Source organism: Moschus berezovskii, chromosome 26, assembly GCF_049115385.1.
Source record: "Moschus berezovskii isolate FMDL1 chromosome 26, NW_MosBer_1.0, whole genome shotgun sequence".
Lineage (NCBI taxonomy): Eukaryota > Metazoa > Chordata > Mammalia > Artiodactyla > Moschidae > Moschus > Moschus berezovskii.
Window position 1 is genome coordinate 8,211,060 of NC_142485.1, and position 17,072 is coordinate 8,228,131.

Sequence of the window (17,072 nt, forward strand, 5' to 3'; positions counted from 1 at the left end):
GAGCCTGCCTACGAGCGCTCCTCACAGCAGAGTCGGTCACACCGAACACGAGCACCCGGCACCGGCAAGTCCAGTCGGTTTATGTTCCAAATGTGATGGGTTTATTTTATTTTACTTTGATGCAAAACCAAAGATTCTGCTACCATACAGAGACCAATATATTACAAGGTCATGAAAAAGTGGTGTGGGACATGCAGGATGTGATGGACAACTGGAGGGTCGGGTCATCTCCTGTGAACATGACACTACACTGTCGCTGAGGGACACACTGAAAAGAACACTGCGGAACTGAAATGAAACACGGCACGAAGGTGACGACTTCCGGGCGTGCCTTCAAGCACCTCCCTTAGGATGGACTCGGTACCTTAGCTTCAGTGTGGGGAGGAGTACAATTCTTTGGAAGAATAAAAAGTTCACACTTTTGAAATTTCACAGAAGAATTTTAAGGCCAAAACATAGTGGGTTCATTTCTCTTCACCTCCAGGGACAAAGCTGATGCTTTATTCAAAACCACATTAAGCTTCTAGTTCAAATCCCAGACCGACCTTGTGCCCGCCTGCATTGAAGTTCTTTCCATCAATTAGAGCTGACAGGGTCAGTTTCACTCCTGAGAAGAAGATCACAATTACTTGTAACAAGCATCACAATCAGATTCTGTGTTTCCTAGAAACCATGGGTGGAGTCAGCGGCATGGGTTCAGCCAGCAGAGAGATTACAGCTATTACTAACTTAACACTAGGGACCCATCACCACCTCATCTGTAAAGCAGGTAGGACACACTCTACTTGGGGTTCAGACTTAAGAATGATGAGTGATCAACCAAACTCACAAGCCAGAGGAACCAAGTTATAATTAGAAATACACATGTTTTTAAACAGAAGTACTGAATCTGTTTTACTTCGAACAACCAACTACACAATGGTCTGAACTTCCCTAAAGTGACTACAGGCTGTCTGTAGTTTTCATTATTGCTCACTCACCTTCTCCAAGCCCACTGCTATTCATCCATACTCACCTGGTCGAAGGGTCTGAGTGTAACCCAGTCCAATCAGGCTGGCATTGTTTACTTTAGCCTGAGATAAGGAGATGAAACAGAAACAGAGATCAAGTTCACGATATGTCAGGCCAGCACAGCCACTTCACGCATCAGATTTCCAAAGCTGAGACACCTTAGGACCAATCCAAAATTACTGAAACTGAAAGCTAAATTGGTAAAAGATAAGCCTTTTGAGAAGTCAGCAGGACTAGCAGGGACAGAGGGGACCTTGAGCATGCAGCTTAAAGGCCTCGAGCAAAATGTGAGAACACTGCGTGGCCAAAGAGCCCTCCCTGTGCGCCAGATTCCTCTGAGATGCCAGTTTTACGACCTGACAGGGCGAAGAGAATGAACTCTGGTGACAGACAGATCTGGGATCAAACCCTGACACTGCCTCTTACTGAGTGACCCTGGGCAGTTACCTGACCTCCCTAAGTCTCAGCTCCCTCGTCTGTAAAATGGGGGAGGAGAGAAATATTAGTCACCAAACAAGAGCAGTTGTGAGAATTACATGAGATAATACGTACAAAGTCTTAGCACAGGACCTGAAATTTAAGAGCTCAATTAGCATTACTAACAAGAATTACTAATGGTAACTGGGCTTCCCTGATAGCTCAGGTGGTAAAGAATCCGCCTGCAATGCAGGAGACCCCGGTTTGATTCCTGGGTCGGGAAGATCTGCTGGAGAAGGGATAGGCTCCCCACTCCAGTATTCTTGGGCTTCCCTTGTGCCTCAGCTGGTAAAGAAGCCACCTGCAATGCGGGAGACCTGGGTCGATCCCTGGGTTGGGACGATCCCCTGGAGAAGGGAAAGGCTGCCCAGTCGTTTTCTGGCCTGGAGAAGTCTATGGACTGTATAGCCCTTGGGGTCACAAAGAATCAGACACGACTGAGAGACTTTCACCAACGGCAACAGAAAAAGTGACTGAAACCCAGCAATCTTTACATTAGAACATTTTGAAGTCAAGAGATAAAATGACTTGAGAAGGTCAGACAATAAATATGGGAGGAACCAGGATTGAAACCCATGTTTCCTGACTTTAGGGAGACGCTCCTCTCACTACACAGTGACCAGCTCAAAGTTAATAAAGAACATGCAAACCACGAGCACATCACAACCACGACCACATCACAACGTCCATCTGTAACTCAGTCGAAACCCTAAGAGCAGACCCCATCTGACAGCACATCCTTACAGAGAGAGAAGTTCTGCAGTCCAGCTTGTACTTAGCAGCGATGCCGAAGCGGGTGTTGTTACTGCCGGCCGTCCATGCGAGGTTTATCGACGTTTCAATTTTCTCATTCACCTTCTGGTAGATCGACCCTCCAAACTCAGTGCCGTCATTCCTGTTTTCGGAGCACAAGAAAAACTCATTAAGTATCTAGTTTGTTACAATATGGAAACTAATTCCAAGACTATCTAGGGTCTTAGATTTCAGTAAACTTCTAGCATAAATGACTGTCAAATAAAAGTTATATAATTTATAACCATCTAATTAAAGCACAGTAACATCTGATTCATTTACTTGGCTCCCCCACATGATATCAATTTCTTAAACAGCATTCGACTAGGCACAAAGGCAGACACCAAGTAAATATAATCTGTATGTCTCTCAGTTGTTCACAGTCCTTAGAAACTTCACAATAGAGTTCTGCAAAGATTCTGTGAAAAAACATATACAGTAAGACAAGCCAATTCTGGATTTCATTCAAACCACAGTCTTAGCATAAGAAAGCGCCTTCCATGCAAGAGCTACCGGGCGTGACCCAGGGTCGTTTCAGAGCATCTCGGAGGTCAGCCCCTGAGCTCTGATGGCTTTCCTGATGATACTGTTTCACCAATTTCAATGCCTCTGTCTACACCACTAGTGACTTTAGTCATCGTAAATGGATTAGAGTGTCTAGTGGATGGCAATCTGCAACACTTCAAAAACACAGAGCTAATCCTTCTCTTTCTGGGACACTGGTAGTGCCCAGCAGGCCAAGACACGAAGTAACAGTTTAAAGTTAAAATTCATGTAACCAACAGGCTGCGGCCTACAGACTTGAACCCAGGACTGCTCTGGGGACCCTGCTACTTCTGAATACAACACAGGTACCTGGAGTCACACCAGGGTACCTAAATACCTCCACAGACTCACACTAGTGCTGCTCCAGGACTCTCTGATCAATCAGGGGGTTATTCCTGATCCAAACAGACCTGCTTCCAGAAACTGCCAGGATGAGCAGGGAACCAGAAGCAGCAGCAACCCCTCTCCAAAGGACCCCTCCTATCAAAGGGAATCCTTGCCCTCGCTCTCTCCATTCCAGGCTTGGAGACCAGCAGCGAGCACCAGCGGCAAAAGCACCAAGCCCCGCAGGGCTCTGCTGATTTCAAGGACAGTACAGTGAGGCTGGGTGTCCACCACGGCATCATTTCATGCAAGCACCACCTGCTTCCCACCTGCGCAACATGCTAATGGCTACCGTCATTCTAGGCGGCTGCCAGGCACTAAAGGAGGAATTCCGGACTTGGAACACTCACACATGAGTGTGCAGCTGGAAGTCTGCGGCCTTGTAACCCAGGGCGAAATTGTTCTGTGACAGTTTGGATTTGGCTGTGTCAAAACTCATCTGATAGCCAGCAAGCCAACCTTCAAAGGCCAACACAGCCCAGCCATAGATGGTTGGTCCTGAAAAATCTATATCAACATTACTGCCAAGACTGAAACAATCCCGTTTATATGAGGCCTTCAATTTCCCACTCTTCTTTCTGTAAAGCAAACAAAAACAACACAGTGAAAACAACATGAGTTTTAATGCCTTCTAGGAATCTTAAGAGTAACATCTCTTTTCTCCCCCAATGTGAGTATTATTTTGGTAGAAGGCATAAATAGACAAACAATGTTTCAAATGACTTAGCTCTACAAATGTAATTCTTCTAGGATTTGAAATATATATACTATTTTTTACCTATTCTCTACTATAAGTTCAGATGATAGGGTATTTCATGATTAATTTCATAAAAGCATAAGAAAAGTATAAAAAAGTGCAAGATATTTCAGGACCAAATTAATAACCGGAATGCGTATGTATATGGACACACAAGAAACCAAATTTCTTTAAACGTTTCCAAATGGCACAAAAGGTAACACCCGACACAATTTTAGATTATTAACCTGTCACAAAGAGAAATGTACTTTATTTTTTGGTAAGCATGTTTATTTTCCTCAGGTCAGTGTTGTCTCCCTGGACAATGTGGGATAGAAGTGTACACTTCTGAAGGACAATTTTGTGAAAACACAAAATTAGTCCTTAACAGTCCAGGGCGATTCCAGTCAGGCCTCTTATGAGAACACTTGCCCCGAAGACAATGCAGGTGTGCAGCAGGAGGGGCAAGCCTGCTTCACGGCTCAGGAGGACCTCACCCCATCAAGCACCTCTCCTTTAGAGACAGGCAGGTAGGAAACGACAAAATGCCCACTTTTCAGAGGAAAACACTGAGTCAGACAAGTTGGGGGATTTACAAAGGCTAAGAAATCAAGTAAGCAGAACCGCCCTTAACACTGTTCTGCTGCCAGGAGACGACACTTTTCTCAAGATGTTAACTTCCCAGCAAGACCTCACATCCAAGAATCCTCGGGATAGCTTAAGAACATCTAGTCTCAGACCCTTCTCACTCCTACATTTTTCCCACAATGTGCCTCTTTAAATTAGATTTACAAGTTCTTGTTCATCTGCCCAGATTTCAAATGAACACCGCCCCCTGCCTCCGGAGGTCTTCCTCGCAGTCTCCTACACAGTCTTTGCTTGCCTCCCCTTCTGAGCGCCTCCTGCAGACCCCTCCTCTAAACCTCTCCATCCCTTCAAGAAACAAGACCATTTCAGAAAACGGGGTTGGGATAATTACCCTGTGTTCGGTACAAATATGGTATCAAGAGTCAGTTTCAACCCTTCGGCCAACTGAAAAATAAAGATTTAAATTTAACAATTAGCATTTTTCAATTGTTTTCTTGACTTGAGAGACAAATTCTAAAGTTTTCTCTAACTTACTCGCTAATAAGGAAGTCAATAAAGAAAGACAAACATTAGACCATTTCATAAAGTGCCTCTTCTCCCTTTTCCCTGCCCCCACCCCACTCCCCTCACCCCAGGCTACATCATGATTCTCACCAAAAAATGGGCTAAGACATACAGGTCAGATCCAATTATAATAGCCAATAACGTGAATTAAGAGTACAAAACAACAAAATCCCAATGCAACAAAGTAATCGTGACACTCTTTTGAAATTACTATGGTAACTGGACAGTTAACAAACCAACCTAAGTACCTTATTCAGCTATACAGATGCAGACATACCTCAAAAACTAGTGCCCTGAATGTAGCAGGCACTTGACAAGCATCTGCTGAAAGAGTTTCTCTTTGAAAACATTAAAGAATTTTTAGAAATATTTTTCTGTGGAGTCAGTTTTGCAATGATTACAAAAGCAAAACTGAATCACTACAAATAGCTTGGTCCGCTCAGGAGAGGCCCGACCGTGTAACAGTAAGCAGAGCGGGTCGGAACAGAAGATGCCATGAGTATGTGCTCACCAACAAAACCTGACTGAACAGAAACACAAACACACCAGAGAAGGCCACGTGCAGAGAAAAAAATACAGCAACCAGCCAGTGTGCAAGACTTCGCTCAGATTATATTTGGACAAAACATAAACTGGGGACAAAAGCAATGCTGTGGACGGACTGATGACAAAGTCTGCTCGTCACCTCATCCCCACAATTAGGTTTGCCCTACAAATAGCTTCCAACACTCTCGCACCTTATTCTCCCAAGAGATTTCTGTCCCCAGAGTATTGTCTGTGTTCCACTTCTGGGTGAAAGTCAGTCCGTAGTTACAGATCTTGTATTTGGTCTCTAGGTTGCCTGATGCTTTCCCTGTATCAGTGTAAGCATGACCAGAAGTAGAAAATTCCTGGTAAGAAAAAATAATTAAAATCAGCTCACCAAATAGAAAATATTCATTCCAGAAAACAGTATTCAATGCAGCAGAAACCAACACAACTGACTTTCTACCACAACCCTACTCTGCGGCCACTTACTTCCTGCTCTCCTTTCCTTCTAATCTCTAGATATTTTAACCAGTTTTGCAAACTTCCCATTACTCCACCTCTCTTACTGATATTTCTGTTCCATATATCCTCTTACTAAATGGGAATCCCAAACTCTCTCTTTTAAAAGAAAAACATCTTTACTGAAAATGCCTTTCCTAAAAAAACCAAAAATATTGAATCTTAAACATTTACTTCATGACATGAAAAAGACTTGGTTCTCTATCAGACCTTTTGAACTATTAAAGTCTTTAAAAACTCCCCAAACACTGGAAGCTTTAGATTCCCTCCTTTTAACAGGGCCAGAACTTTACTATATCAAACACTTTTACACTTTTAACTGTGGTGAAATACACTTACCATAAATAAACCATTTTTATGTGTGCAGTGCACAGGCATCAAGCACATTCACACTGTTACTAAAAATGTGCTGCTTTTGCCCAGGAAACTATCTGTAAGATTTTCAGCATAAACAATTTCAATATTTGAAAGTATCCATTTTTCACAACAAAATGGAATGTTGTAACTTATCCCTCTTCCTCCCTCTCCCCTATCAAACAGTTACTATGAATGGCTCAAAATAAATCCTCCTCCCTAATTAGGTGTCCCTCAGTCATATGACAGTAAGCAATTAGAAATACATCTCCTTCTAGGGGAGGCAAACAGTCAGCACCTGTCACTGACAGTCTGGGAACTGAAGGAAAACTCTCTGACGGGCCCGTCTCTAAAGACCGTCTCTGAGACACTGCCAGCAGTCATGAAACGCCGGCAACTCTGCCCAGTTGTCTCACCGCCTGCAATATGAATCCCTCCTCCACCAAACGCCCGGCCCGCTAACTCGCGTTCTATAGGCTGATGACACAACTGGGAAACTGTGATCTGTTTATCTACACGGCACAGCAAGTTTTCAAAGACTATCACACCGCACAGTGAGGGCAAGGCCTTGGCAAAACATGGCAAAATGCTAGTCATGTTTTAACAATTCACATCACTTTCTTTTAGTAGATCCAGCTACCAAGGGTTTTTCACATTTACCTTTTATAAACTTGCAAGTATAGCAAATATAAACCTTAATTTTGGTGCAAAAAATTAAGGTAGAAGCGTATTTAGTCTGTATTTCTTTCTTATCATCACTATTTCCTCATCTGAAGCTCTGTCAAAAATCTAAAATACCAGAGCTCCAAATCTCAAACACAAGGCTATAATTTTCCTAAATTGAGTTCCAGGTTCACAATTACTTCAATTTTTGTTTAATTTCATAATTAGCTCAAAAAGTGCAAAATATATTTATAACATGCACATAACATCTACAGTTCTGCTGTAATGCTAGTATGCAACAAAACAATCATGGTAATGTTACTGTTATAAATGGCATATCATAAAAATAACAAGATACGATTTAGGCAATCTGGAGTGAGGGATGAAATTTTTCCTAAATAAATACTAAAGAACAAAAACAGCCATAAAAACAAAGCACACAAATATAGTTTTTCTTACCATCTGAATGAATATTCACACACAACAGCAGCATGAAAGGGAGATAAAATTTTAGTTGTTGATTTTCTCAACACAAAACTACCTTGAGCAAATCTGAAATACTAATCAAAATGAGTGTGATTTTTCTGTTTTAATAGACTACATAATAAAATCCCATCTTAGGAGGGTGGTTGCATAAATATTTATTTACTACTAGAAAACGCAGGGAAAGAATAGTGACAAACCAGGATTAGACAAAGTATGAGACAAAGCATCACAAACACTCCACATGCTTCTTGCCCTTCTAATTAAATCATTATATCCAGAAATAAAATTTGCACTGGTTCGAACAGGCAAATATCAAAGAGAAAAAGATGCAGCCAATATAGAGAAATCAGAGAATAAGGTGAATGTAAACTTGATCTATTTGCTGAAACTTATAAAAGCTCTGGTTAGTGATGCTCTGATAATACGGTGATATATCCTTTATTTCTTAACTTCCAGGAAAAAAGACTTTATGAACATTAAAAAAAGTTGACTAACCTTCGGCATGTATTTCTACATTTGTTTCAACTAATCATGATGGGACAGAAACTAAAGTTAGTTTGTCTTTGTAAAAGGGCAACAAAATTTGCATGAACCCAATAAAAAGGAAGCAAAGATTTTGGTGTCCACATACATATTCAGAAAAGTATAAAAATATGGCATAAAAAATATATATACACACACACACACATAGGTATACACATGTGTTCTATATATTCTAACCCTAAGACTCAGAATACTGTTATAATGACAAACAAAGATCTCCCCCTAAATTCGACTTGATTGTCCTTGGGCTCAAGTGGCTGAGTGGCTCTCTGAAATCTGAGAGGGGGACAAAGCTGTAGGGAGGACAGAGTAGCACCAGAGGTATGCTGTTTTCAGTAACTCGACTAAACAATGATTTTCACACAGGTTCCTTTAATTATGCTACATCTACTAACAGCATATAAAGTACTTACCACTCCACTACATGACTTGGTTCTCAGATCTATTTTGACCATGCCAAATCCTAGAGAGACACACACACACACAAAAATAAGTGATGTACAAAATGTGACATGCACTCCAGTCTTTGCAATTTAGAAATTATGAAAATAGTCCCTAGTACATTTCATATGGAAAATATTCAGTATTCCTGTTAGGTGAGAGTTCCACAAGAAATTGAATTATAACAAAACTCTAACAAAAGTTGAATTGTAACCAAAACTTACAACAAAATGCTAACAAAAATTAAGCGTAATTTTTAAAGCCAAAAAAATAAAGACATATTTTTAAAATATAAGTTAAAAAAACCTATGGATGAAAGAAAAATGCACTATTTTAAGAACCAAAATTATTAGAAAGTATACATATATACAAGCTTAAAATACATAATTAACATTACTAGTTCATAAAAAAAGCAAATGCGTACAGCACAAAATCTTTAAAATTTCAAGACTAAATTTTTACAACCAAAGCTAAATGTCTACTTGGTTTCAAACACTGTATGTTCCTCCAAAGAAGTCAAAAGCTGGGTTTTCATGCTCATGAAAACACTGCCATTATCTGGAGGAGGAAAAACACATTCCCTGCTTTAACCGTCCCCAGAGCTAACCAAAGGAGGCACATATGTTACAGATTTATACTATTTCACCCCACAGATAGTATTAAATATGCAAATATTTTGTGTTTATGTACACAATGGCTTTTAACACTTGTGGCACTCCACTTCTAAAAAAAGAAGTCTAGTAACCTGCTAATAGTTATCCCCTTAAATCTTGTGAAAAAGACTAATGTTGACTTAACCTCATTTTGTGAGCACGGATCTCCATATCTCAGGCACTCAATATGAATGCTTACCCCGCAAGGGCAGTTTACAATAGGTACTCACCATATCCTTTGTTGAAGACATCTTTGGCAGCCTTTCCTAGGTCACAGTAAGTCGGTGTGTTACACATATCTTATAAAGAAAAATAAGGACAAGGGAATAAATAATATTTAGTACTTATTCACTGTTCAAGTGTTTAGTTCTATAAGAAGCGGTATACAGTGTTTCTTGTTTTGCGTCATTAATGCTTATCCCCTAAGGCAAGCAAAGTTCAGAGAATGCACGCTGCCCCTTTAACAAGAGCTTTCCAGAAACCTGGAGAATGAAATGGTGTTTCTCATGAGATTCACAGAGGTCATCTTTCTGATTGCATTTCAAAGAAGAGAAATTTCTCGAAGGCTGAAGTAGATGTTCTGTTAAACTGGACTTTCACTTTTTAAAAGAATGCAAAAATGTACATTAGTAAAACATGTCTTGGGCAGTTGTAAAGTCAAAGAGCTGTATAAGATGACAAAGTAAATTTTCTGAGGATCTGTAAAGCAGATGCAATTAAACATCTTAAGGGTTAACATTTTTGCCACTCTGAAATTCAGTTCTTAAGAATTACCACACTAATTGAAGTGTATTCATCCCGAATACGCCCTCTCTCAAAACTCTTCTTAAAATACAGTGCTATAATCTAACCTATTAACCAGATAGAGGATAGATGCTACCTGCAGTAGTCTGCTTACCAAAAATCGCTATACACTCTAAAAGTTACAGTCTTCAAAACCCTAGGTGCTTCACTTCATCTTGCCTGAGGATTTAGCCAGATTCTCTACTGCCAACATGACCCTCACTTCAAAATTCTGAGGCCAATCAACACTAGTGAATATACCATTCCTTTGCCCTTTCTGCGTAACAGGAAATCTCTTCCAGCAGCATCCTCAAAAGTCACGCTGGAGCACCTCAAGCAACCCCATTAGCCCCACTGTGCATGCTAAGTTGCCAGGCTCCTCTATCCATGGGATTCTCTAGGCAAGAATACTGGAGTGGGTTGCCATTTCCTCCTTCAGGGGATCTTCCCCACCCAGGGGCTGAACCAGCCTCCCCCGCGTTTCCTGTCTTGGCAGGTGGATTCCTTACTACTGAGCCCCCTGGGAAGCCCCTGTTAACCCCCAGTAAAATCCAGAGCACCAGTGAGCCCTTGCATTTACAAGGCCTCAACCACCTACACGCTCAAACCTATTTCTTTCTACTTAGCGGAGCTCTTAGTCTGGCCTCCTGCTAATAAGTAAGTTTCTGCCTATTCCGCCACACCTGAACACGACACACACTTTATGGTGCACTTCTTCACTGTGAATTCATTTAAAATGTGTTCCTTAACCTAAACCTGTCAAATATGACAAACATTAGGATATGCTGAGAACAGAGTTTAAGAATATACATAAAGTGGAAAGAATAAAGACGAAGAAGATAAATGTACTGAGTCATACCATAATAAAACTTCGTTCTAGGCCACAAGGTTTCAGAGTTCTTTTCCAGAGCAGTTAGTTTACAACGCAAGTCCTTTGTGTCCCAGCCATCAATTTGAGACTTTTTACACGCTGTCAACTGCAATCTGATATTACTCTTTATGATCACAAACGACGGTGGTACCTGTTGAAATTCTGCCTGAAGCCCATAATTTGGGAGGTGAAGTATAAAAACCAGCCACTACGTACGTTAAGGCTTTACAGTTTGCTTTTTTAAAATAAAAAAAAAAAAGGAAAGATACACTTAAGTGTTTAGAAACGTCCATCTAGGGACCCATTACAGTCTTTTAGCATTTTGCTTCTTTTTCAAAAGCACTTGCTAGACACTCTGCACAAGTCGCGTGGGGGAAGGGGGGAGTGGGGGGTCGTCTGACCTCAACTGTGCCCAGTTCAAGCTTTCTTTTCCAGGCCCACGATCCCGATGGGAAACGCACTGCTGGTATGAGCAAGCAAAAACTCGAGAAGCCCCAGACACGTCACGTTCCAACACACTGCCGCGGCTCTGCCGATGCACCCGTCCGTGGACGTGCACGGCGCCCCCGGGCTGCGGGAGCCGCGGGTGGGGGCGGCGAGCGAGGGGAGGTGCCGGGGTCGGGGGCGGCGGGGAGCGGCGGCCACGACAGCATCACCGCCGGGACGGCCGGCTCGCCTCGCCCCCGTCTGCGGTACGCCCAGCACCCTCCCCTCGGGGCAGGGAGTCGAGGGGCCCCCGGATGCCGAGGCCGCAGAGGAGGCCGGGGCTCGGGGGCTCGCGGACCCGCCTTCCCTCGCAGCCAGCCTCCCGGGGGCCGGCCGGGCCGGGGCGCAGGTGGCGGCGCGGCCCGCCCGTCCCCGGAGGGGCCGGTTCCCGCTGCCCCCGCCCGCGGGCCCGCGCCCCGTTCGGCGGCCCGGCCTCCGTTAGCCGCCTCCCGCGGGACCCTGCCGGCCGCCCGCCCGCCCGCCGGCCCCGCCCGGCCGTCGGCCCGCGGCCCCGGCTCGCCTCACCTCCGACCGGAGGGCCCGTCCGCTCCGCCAGGAGGGGCCTGTCCGCTCCGCCAGGGCACCGCTGAAGGTCTTCTTCGGACCAACGCCGTCCGCGCCTGCGCGGCCCCACGCCCGCGGCGCCTGCGCGCCCCGAGCCCCGAACCCCGCGCCGCGGCTGCGCCGGAGAGTCGCGCCAGGGGCGCGCGCCGCGGGCCCGAGGCGGCCCAACACCTCCAACTGTCCGAGTGCGCGCGGGGCCGGGAGAGGTGGGCGTGAGCGCGCAGGCGCGACGCCCGCGCCCTTATCCCCTGAGGGGCCCGCTCTCGCGAGAAGGCGCGAGCCCACTCGCGACCCTTGCCCGCGAAAGGGTCGCCCCCTGCGCGTCTTTCTCCGGCGGACGCCTGACAGACCTGTGAGGGGATTCTGTCTCACAGTGGCTGAAAGTCAAGAATGTGGCCCTTAGGTCGCCTCATCTTGACGATGAGAAACATAGGTCCCCAATGGGTAAGTGGCATGACTTGAGGATGACACTGGAGGAGCAATCCAAAGGGAGAGAGCAGGTGGCTGAGGGACAGCTCTCCTTTAGAGAAGAATTCCAACTCATAAACGGACAAGAAGTTGCGGAAACAGAAAATCCCCGCTTTGGAGCCACCGAGAACTGCGTCAGGCAGAATTCATCAATAGATGCTGGACGGGAGGATATTCGTCCAGTCCCAAAGTATCATCCCACAGGTGACTTGCTGCTGCTAAGTCACTTCAGTCGTGTCCGACTCTGTGTGACCCCATAGACGGAAGCCCACCAGGCTCCCCCGTCCCGGGGATTCTCCAGGCAAGAACACTGGAGTGGGTTGCCATTTCCTTCTCCAATGTGTGAAAGTGGAAAGTGAAAAGTGAAAGTGAAGTCGCTCAGTCGTGTCCGACCCTTAGCGACCCCACGGACTGCAGCCTACCAGGCTCCTCCATCCATGGGATTTCTAGGCAACAGTACTGGAGTGGCTTGCCATTGCCTTCTCCCACAGGTGACTTAGTGAAGAGAAAAGGGAACCCTCACATCACACGCGTCACCTGAACCGCGTGATGGAACTCTGCAGCGCCAGGGATGGTACAGACTGACGCCTTGTGTGAGAACGGCTCGCCCAAGAAGTGCTTTCTCTCGGTTCCGGAGGAAACAGACAAATCCAGCTGAGGGACAGTTCTGCAAAACAACCACCTGGTCTCCTCTAAAAACGTGAACTTCATGAACTGCTAAGAAGACTCGTCAAGTGTTCTAGATTAAAGGAGACAAAAGAAAGATATGACCTTGAGAGCCATGTAATCCTAAATTGCACCCTGGATCAAAAAACAAAAAGCAGCTATTGAGGGTCATTATTGGGACAATTGAGAAAATTTGAATGTTGACTGTATTAATATTGCAACAATGTTAAATTTCCTGAGGGTAAGGATTATATCTTGATTATGCAGAAATGAGGACTTCCCTGGTGGCTCAGCAGTGAAGAATCCTTGCGCAATATAGAAGATACAGAGATGCAGGTTCAGTCCTTGGGTCAGGAAGATCCCCTGGAGGAGGGCACGGCAACCAACTTGCCTGGAGAACCCCATCGACAGAGGATCCTGATGGGCTACAGTCCATGGGGTTGCAGAGTCGGCTGCGACAGAGCTTGCATGCTAACATGCATGCATGGATAAATGGCCTGTTTTTTAGGAGATATATAAAGTTATTCATAAGTGACATAGCATGTGTCTGCAGCAAACTCTCAAATGGTCAGGAAAAAACATTCAAAATGTTAACAATTGGTGTATCTAGGTGGAGGATCTATGGATCTTCATTGCATTATTCTTAAATCTTTCCTGTGAGTCTAAAATTGTTTTTCAAGATAAAAAGTTGAAAAGAAGAAAACCCCACAAAGTCTTTGATACTCAGAACATAATACCAGGTTGCTTCTTGAAACCAGAGGCAAAGATGATTTCCCTGCTGTGTTTAAGCATTTCAGGCTAAGAAAAGATAAGTAAGATGCTTGCTCCCAAAAGACTCATAATGTGAGACTTGGAAAAAGACGAAGAAAATGATCAATGTCATTGGCAAAGCAATGTAAGTTAGTAGGCTAAATAAAATGAGTTTAGGAGTCAAAAGATGCTGGGTTGGCACCTCGGATCTGCCAGCCCTGTGGTTGTTGGCGAGCAGCTCTCTGTCTCTCTTTTGACATCAGTGAGACAGAGCCAAATAAGGTCTACTTCAGAGGACTGTAGTCGATAGTAAAGACGGTGATGTGTCCAGAGCACACAGTGACCCACCTGGCACATGGAAAATGTTCATTAGTTAATAACACAAATGAAAATTAATGTGCTGTCACTTTCACACATTGGAGAAGGAAATGGCAACCCACTCCAGTGTTCTTGCCTGGAGAATCCCAGGGACGGGGGAGCCTGGTGGGCTTCCGTCTATGGGGTCACACAGAGTCGGACATGACTGAAGTGACTTAGCAGCAGCAGCAGGCGATTAAAAGCCATGCAAGCAAACTTAGATTTATTCACATCCAGACGAATATTAGAACCACAACTTCAGCCTACGCTTTGGCACAGACCTGGCCTTTGTCGGGCCCAGCAGGTCATTAAAGTCTATAAAAACCACTTCCAACAGGAAGTTGGCAACATTCCTTCCTCGGGCTTCTTCATCCGAAGTCTTTTCTTCTGAAGCGACATGATAACACCAGTCCCGGGTCACACACAAAGGACCTCCCCTCTCTCCCAACACACAGGAAGGCGTTAAAAGAAATTGTTCCGGAAAACAGCAGCTGCAGAGGGAATCATTCCTTCGTTTCTCATCGCTCTGACCCTGCTGGCTTAGCAGGATCCACAGTTACTCTCAACATTCACATCAAGCGTTTGGCCTTGGCCACCTCCGAACTACAGCTAGTTCTCACACCCTGCCCACCCACACTGGGTTCTGAATCTTGGGAGGCATAGAAAGGACTTTCTCAGTCCAAATCCTGATCACCTGGCATTCTTTTCCTATAAAATGTCTAGAACCATAATTTTAGGGCAGGGAAGGTGCTTTAGATTTCTTCTTTTGTGGGACATTTGCCAAGTGCTTACTGCCTACAGGGCACCATGCTCAGAACTGATGGACGAGCACAAACCCGGAAGCGTCTGTGCTACGTGTGTCCAGAGGCCCTGGTAAGCAGGCTTCCAACACCGGTCACCTGCTCTAGTCCAGATAACCTGCTCTGTCTGCCTTCGTTACATTTGTGAGAGAAAATCTCAAAGGGTTAGTATAGTTTTACCCCAAAAAATGAAAAAAAAAAAAAAAGAACAAAAAATGGAGAACAGAAACCCTACGGTGAAGATTTGGTATATCGATTTCCCTAAGTGTAAGGAAAATTAAGATTCTGAAGCCAGCAACATTATTTCTGTTTCTTTAAAGAAAAGGGGCCCACTTGTTTGTGTTCAGTTCAGTCGTTCAGTTGTGTCCAACTCTTTGTGACCCATGGACTGCAGCACGCCAGGCCTCCCTGTCCATCACCAACGCCTGGAGCTTGCTAAAACTCATTTGCATTGTGTCAGTGATGCCATCCAACCATCTCATCCTCTGTCATCCCCTTCTCCTCCCACCTTCAATCTTTCTCAGCATGAAAGTCTTTTCCAAAGAGTCAGTTCTTCGCATCAGGTGGCCAAGGTATTAAAATTTCAGCTTCAGCATCAGTTCTTCCAATGAATATTCAGGACTGATTTTCTTTCAGATGGACTGGTTTGATCTTCTTGCAGTCTAGGGGACTATCAAGAGTCTTCTCCAACACCACAGTTCAGAAGCTTTCAAGGACTCCAGAATTGTGACAAAGGGTGAGGAGGACCCCTTGGCTTCTTTGAAGATGAGATACTAGCCCTGTCTGTGAGCCTTCTCTAGGGGGCAGCAGATCTCAGGGCCCCAGAGGTGAAAGCCCTTCACTGTGCCAGGGATTGGTCAGGTGAAGGAGGGGAATGGCTTCCAGGGCACAGGGACAGAGATCCAAGACTATGTTATATGTTTAGGGTGTATGTGGTACCCTTAAACTCCAGGTCTGACAACTTGCCTCAAGGCAATAGACTTGTGCAGAGATTCATCTTGAGTAGCTTGAATGAATTACAGCAGCAGGAAATTAAAAACTAATTGATACTTTTGAACTATGGTGTTGGAGAAGACTTGTGAGAGTCCCTTGGACTGCAAGGAGATCCAGTCAGTCCATCTGAAAGGAGATCAGTCCTGAATATTCATTGGAAGGACTGATGCTGAAGCTGAAACTCCAATACTTTGGCCACCTGATGCAAAGAACTGACTCCTTGGAAAAGACCCTGATGCTGGGAAAGACTGAAGGCAGGAGGAGAAGGGGATGACAGAGGATGAGATGGTTGGATGGCATCACCGACTCGATGGCCATGAGTTTGAGAAAGCTCTGGGAGTTGGTAATGGACAGGGAAGCCTGGAGTGCTGTAGTCCATAGGGTCACAAAGAGTAGGACATGACCGAGCGACTGAATTGAACTGAATTGAATGGCTGACACTTGGAGGATTCATTAAATTGTAATACACCCATTTTTGGGATATGGTTCAACCATGTGTTCTGATAATATCTGATAATCTGAGGGAAAGGCCCAGTTTAAAAAAGTGGGGTTAGGGGGACAAAAGTTTAAGTACAGTGTAATTCCATGTGTGTATGCGTGTGTGTATGCATGTGTTACAATTCTACTTAAAGAAAGAGCAAGGTCTCCTTCACTGCAGGTGGTTTCCCTACCATTTGAGCCACCAGGCAAGCCCCATAAACGTGGACATTGGTAATGGCTTAACTCTGGACTGGTGATGGATTGATAGTACATACATTATATATTATCTAAATAGATGCTGTGTATTTGTATGTGTGTGTGTTCATAGAATAAATGTTGGAGAAATGTTTCCAAAATCTGACTGTGACTCTCTGCTGGGTCAGAGTATATGTGATTTTTATTTTCTTCACACTTTTCTGTATTTTCTAAAATTTCTAAAATTTGGAAATGTGTTTCTGTTATAATTAGAAAAGTTAAACTGACTTTCATAAGGTGGGGAAGTACCTAGGTTCGTGAGAAGGGGAGTGCTGTGCTCTGGGGAATTTCCACCCAGAACTGGGAAGCGCAAC

At 44.4% G+C, this 17,072-nt stretch overlaps 1 protein-coding gene across 4 annotated transcripts; it reads right to left on the bottom strand.

Annotated features, from left to right (window-relative positions):
• Positions 1–78: 78 nt before the first annotated feature.
• VDAC3 (voltage dependent anion channel 3) lies at positions 79–12,083 on the bottom strand. Of its 4 annotated transcripts, XM_088832736.1 has the most exons (10): positions 11,951–12,063; positions 10,928–11,174; positions 9,516–9,584; positions 8,605–8,654; positions 5,836–5,988; positions 4,926–4,978; positions 3,561–3,788; positions 2,233–2,383; positions 1,016–1,073; positions 79–607 (listed from the first exon to the last, which is right to left on the bottom strand). In XM_088832736.1, exons 3-10 carry the CDS (start codon positions 9,580–9,582, stop codon positions 516–518), a joined length of 852 nt encoding a protein of 283 aa, XP_088688862.1. In that variant the 5' UTR covers positions 9,583–9,584; positions 10,928–11,174; positions 11,951–12,063; the 3' UTR covers positions 79–515. The 4 variants fall into 4 exon arrangements, with proteins under 4 accessions (XP_088688862.1, XP_055272641.1, XP_088688863.1 ...); XM_055416666.2 differs by lacking the exon at positions 10,928–11,174 and having other exon boundaries at positions 11,951–12,083; XM_088832737.1 differs by lacking the exons at positions 10,928–11,174; positions 11,951–12,063 and adding an exon at positions 9,768–9,880.
• Between the last annotated feature and the right edge of the window lie 4,989 nt (positions 12,084–17,072).